Genomic DNA, 5,531 nt, shown 5'->3' on the forward strand with positions numbered 1-5,531 from the left:
CTTGATAACTGTGGCTTTCCAACAGTATTCTTCACAGAGCTAGAACAAATAATTTCACAATTTGTATGGAAATACAAAAAACCTCGAATAGCCAAAGCGATCTTGAGAAAGAAGAATGGAACTGGAGGAATCAACCTACCTGACTTCAGGCTCTACTACAAAGCCACAGTTATCAACGTAGTGATGCTTTCTAAGGCCCACTTGACTTCACATTCCAGGATGTCTGGCTCTAGGTGAGTAATTATACCATCGTGATTATCTGGGTCATGAAGATCTTTTTTGTATAGTTCTTCTGTGTATTCTTGCCACCTCTTCTTAGTATCTTCTGCTTCTGGTAGGTCCATACCATTTCTGTCCTTTTTGAGTCCATCTTTGCATGAAATGTTCCCTTGGTATCTCTAATTTTCTTGAAGAGATCTCTCCATTCTGTTGTTTTCCTCTATTTCCTTGCACTGATCACTGAGGAGGGCTTTCATATCTCTCCTTGCTATTCTCTGGAACTCTGCATTCAAATGGGTATATCTTTCCTTTTCTCCTTACTGATAAGTATGGTATTTGTCTTTGTCTGACTTTTTCACTTAGCATAATGCCCTCAGGGGCCATTCATGTTGTCACAAGATTTCATTCTTGTTTTTGTTTTTGTTTTTTATTAACACTAAATAGTATTCTTGTGTGTGTGTGTCTGTGTTGCATTTTCTTTATCTGCTCATTCACAGATGAACACTTAGGTTGTCTCTGTATCTTGGCCACTATAAATAATGCTGCAGTGAACATGAGGTGCAGATATTTTTTCGAGTTAGTGTTTTAATTTTCTCTGGATTAAATATCCAGAAGTAGAATGGCTGGAGCATAGGACAGTTTTATTTTTAATATTTGAGGAACCTCCATTATGTTTTCCACAGTGGTTGCACCAGTTTACATTCCCAGGAACAGTTGAGTGCAAAGGGTCTTCTCCACGTCTTTGCCAGGAGTTGCTATTTCTTGACTTTTTGATAATAGTCAGATAATGTTATTTAAAACTAAAGAAACAGAATAGTCCCTCATCGACTATGGCTATTTGGTTACTCTAAAATGCAACCGTTTCAGGAAAGGCAGGATAAAAGCTTAATTCTTTTCCTTAGCGGTCAAATCTCAAAAGTAGAGAACTGTTGCCCCATCCAACAGCAACCAATGAGTTTAGTTTTGCTTTGTTTTGGGGGCCTTTATAGAGTATTATTATTAACTTAAGTATTTTCTTTTTACTTAAATGTGTTTCAATCAGTCCTATCTTTGGCAGTGAGAGCCACTTCAAGTTGGCTCCTAAGTCCTTTATTTTTCTATAATTATAGTAAAAACAACACACATCACTGAACTTAGCATCTAGCCACCCTCCAGTACCTAGCTCAGTAGTGTTAACTAATTCACACTGTTGTGCAATAGATCTTTAAAGCTTTCTCACTTTGTAAAACTGAAACTCTACACCTACTGAGCAACAACTCCGCAAGTCCCCATCCGCCCTCCTTCCCCACCCCCCAACAAACACCATTTAACTCTCTGAGTCTGACTACCCTAAACAACCGACGTAAGTGGAATCACATGGTGTTTGTTTTCTTGTGGCTGACTTATTCCATTTAGTACAATATCCCCAAAGTTCTTCCATGTGACAGGACTTCCCTCCTTCATAATGTTAAATAATGTTCCATATTACATATGTACCAAATTTTCCACAACTATTTATCCACAGATAGGCACCTGGGCTGCCTCCACCTCTTGGCTATGTGAATAGAGCTGCAGTGAACATGGGTGTGCAAATATGGCTCCCACTCTTTTGACAAGACTATATTAATTTTCTTGCTCTCTGACACAACAAAATGTCCCAGGCTCATCTTATGTGCTTTCTTCTAATAAACGTACAAGAAATGAGAAAATAGGAAATCACCATTCGGTAACCCCCAGTGAAATCACAGACTCAAGAAATAATCATCAATGAAACAAACAAGTTCAATGGGAGGCTGAACCCACAGATCAGCCTGAGCATCCTTAACAGTGGGATATCACATGCCTCCTGATAGTTCACACCACCACCTCTAGAGAGTTCTTGCTTAAAAAAAAGTTGAACCTGAGGCTAAGCAAGCCTTTAGAAGTAATTTCCAGTCCCTAGGAACAGTGGCTAGAGGAAAAAAGCTAAATGCTAATGTGGAACGGGGGACATTCTACAAGATAAATGACCTTTTTTCCTTAAAAAAGCCAATGTTAGGAATAAGAAGAAAAATACATACATAAAAATAAGGGCTGTTCTAAGATTTATGTCTTCAGAGACAAAGCAACCAAAGGTGATACTGAGCCTGATTCAAACAAATCAACTATAAAAAGACATCTTTTATATAATCAGGGGACATTTAAAAATAGGCTGGCTATTAGATGATACCATGAAATTAATTGTTTTTATTTTCTTTGATATGATAAAGGCACTGAAGTTATGTAACAAAATGTTTTACTTTTTTCTTAAGAGATGTATACTATAGAACATACGAGTGACATAAATGTGTGTGATTTGTCTTAAGGAAAAAAAGATGATGCAAGTTTGGCAAAAATTTTCATAATTATTGAGTTGGGGTGATAACTATATGGGGGTTTATTACACATTCATTCTGTTTTTTGCACGTTTGAAAATTTTCATGAGAAGAACTTTAATGACATAAATTCAGCACACTGACAAAGCCAATAGGTGATGATGTCTTCAGTTACCTGTAGACTGATGGGTCGCTGAGGTCAAGGGTCTCACTAACATAGTCTGCCAGTATGAACGGGAACACTGGATACTGCATGAGATCATTGAAAGATCGGCCAGCGTGTTTGTTTAGGTGAGTCAAATACTCAAAATTAGTAATTTGCCCAGTATACCACAAATGTGTCAGAGCGGTGATATTGCCATATTCCAGAAGATTAGGGAGGTTATTTGTTAGTATACTGTGGTATACATCATTGCGAACCTAGAACAGAAGGAGAAAAAAACAGCCCAGATTTTCAGTCTTGACACTTTCCTCCAAAGAATCCATGATATCATAGGCATGTTACTAATCTCAAGTCCTTCAAGAAAACACTTTTTGCCCAATAACACTGACTGGTGGGGAATTAAGGTTCAACTAAGTCTTCCTCTAAAGGTTGTGCTATATATATTTATTTATTGAAGTACAGTTGATTTACAATATTATATTAGCTGTACAATATATACAATATTATACAGTTGAATTACAATATTATATTACAATATTATATTATATGTACAACATAGTGATTCAATATTTTTATAAATTACACTCCATTTAAATGTTATGAAATACTGACTACAGTCCTTGTGCTGTACAGTATATCCTTATGGCTCATTTCCTACATAGTAGTTTGCACTCTGTACCCCCTCTGCCTGCTCTCCCTCCACTCACACCACTAGTTTAGTCCCCTCCTATTTGAATCTGTCTCTGCTCTGTTGCACTCATTTACTTTTGGCTCTTAACCACTATGTTTTGCAGCTGGAGAAATCAGTAAGAGACTAAGAAGTCTGTTCAGAAAAATCACTTACATACAGACCCTAAGGGAAAAAAATCAATAAAAGAAAATGAAGAGTCTTCATCTACATACATGAAACACGCTGTAGTAGAAAGAGCAGGGTTTTCTGAATTAGACAGACCAGGTTTTTTTTCTTGCTTAAACCCTTTGTGCTGTAGTTCCCATACTGTAATATGGGGACAGTAAGATTTATTTCCTGAGAATGAAATAAAATATCCTACATAAAAACAGGATACCTCATTTTCACTACTGATGGAAAACTAATATATGAACTCTTTTTTAAAAGAGATTCAGAAAAATGCTGTCACAGAAAAAGGGTGTTCTGATTTCTTCTAAAGCAATTAAATGATAATTGGTAATAAATGGAAAAAAATAGAGGAACCAGGCCTTTCTAAAAACAAATCTGAATTACCCCTCTTAAATGTGTATATGCTTCAGGCATAGGAAGATGAGCCAAAGATGTGGATAATTAGGGATGAGAATAAAAGTGAATAAGAATGAGTTTAGTTATGGAACAGGCATAAGATCACAGGGTTTTTAAGAAGCTAAACCTGGAGGACTGTTCACAACAATGTGAATATACTTAACACTACTACACTGTATGCATGAAAATGGTTAAGACGGCAACTTCTATGCTATTTTTTTAAAATCAGAATCAAAAATAAAAATGAATCAGTTCAAGGCAAAAATAAAAATCTACCTACAGCTTAAATCTGAAGGTTGCCAGATGCTGAAGCTAAGGTTGGTGGGAGAGAATTTATGACAGTTTGCATACTAAACTCTGCAAGGAAAAGGAAACATGTATTCATTCAACAAACATCGACTGAGCACCTATATACCAGTATGCTCAAGATGCTAGAGCTGTAGCACTTAACAAAACAGTCTTTACATTCTGTTGGGCAGACACTGTTGGAGTCTACGAAGTGCTCTAGAGAAAAGAGAGGAAAGTCAAGGAAACAAAGGGATTCCTGGTACTAGGAGTGAGAAAGGGGTTACTGTTATAAATACATAATCAGGGAAGTCTCTCTGATAAGAGGGCATTTGATCAGGGACCTGAAAAAAGTAAGGGTGTGGGTCATGTAGATTTCTAAGAGGAAAAGCATTCTAGGCGGCATTTTAGGGAGCTCTAAGTGCAGAGGTTTTCAGGCATCAGTGTGACTGTTATAGTCAAGGAAAAGGAAGTCTCCACAGATGGACTAGAGAGAGTGAAGGATAGAACAGTAGAAGATAAGGTCAGAAAGAATAAGGAAGTGCTAAGGTTATTCCTAGAGGAGCTATCCCAAGTTGAAGGTCAGGAAGGGCGGCGGTGAGGAGATACCCCTCGTCCAAGGTAAGGAGCAGTGGCTGCGCTGTGCTGGAGCAGCCGTGAAGAGATACCCCACACCCAAGATAAGAGAAACCCAAGTAAGATGGTAGGTGTTGCAAGAGGGCATCAGAGGGCAAACACACTGAAACCATACTCACAGAAAACTAGTCAATCTAATCATACTAGGACCACAGCCTTGTCTAACTCAATGAAACTAAGCCATGCCCATGGGGCAACCCGAGATGGGCGGGTCATGGTGGAGAGATATGACAGAATGTGGTCCACTGGAGAAGGGAATGGCAAACCACTTCACTATTCTTGCCTTGAGAACCCCATGAACAGTATGAAAAGGCAAAATGATAGGATACTGAAAGAGAAACTCCCCAGGTCAGTAGGTGCCCAATATACTACTGGAGATCAGTGGAGAAATAACTCCAGAAAGAATGAAGGGATGGAGCCAAAGCAAAAACAATACCCAGCTGTGGATGTGACTGGTGATAGAAGCAAGGTCCGATGCTGTAAAGAACAATATTGCATAGGAACCTGGAATGTCAGGTCCATGAATGAAGGCAAATTGGAAGTGGTCAAACAAGAGATGGCAAGAGTGAATGTCGACATTCTAGGAATCAGCGAACTCAAATGGACTGGAATGGGTGAATTTAACTCAGATGACCATTAT

The 5,531-nt window shown here is 38.2% G+C and overlaps 1 protein-coding gene across 6 annotated transcripts in view; it reads right to left on the bottom strand.

Annotated features, from left to right (window-relative positions):
* LYST (lysosomal trafficking regulator) overlaps positions 1–5,531 on the bottom strand; it is a 179,313-nt gene that overhangs the window by 41,239 nt on the left and 132,543 nt on the right. For all 6 annotated transcript variants that reach the window (XM_010860102.1, XM_010860104.1, XM_010860103.1 and 3 more), the window contains one exon: positions 2,728–2,972. In XM_010860102.1, the coding sequence (XP_010858404.1) occupies positions 2,728–2,972 (245 nt within the window). The remainder of the gene's footprint in view (positions 1–2,727; positions 2,973–5,531) is intronic.

This window comes from Bison bison, unplaced genomic scaffold (assembly GCF_000754665.1).
Source record: "Bison bison bison isolate TAMUID 2011002044 unplaced genomic scaffold, Bison_UMD1.0 scf7180017864462, whole genome shotgun sequence".
NCBI classification, from domain to species: domain Eukaryota; kingdom Metazoa; phylum Chordata; class Mammalia; order Artiodactyla; family Bovidae; genus Bison; species Bison bison.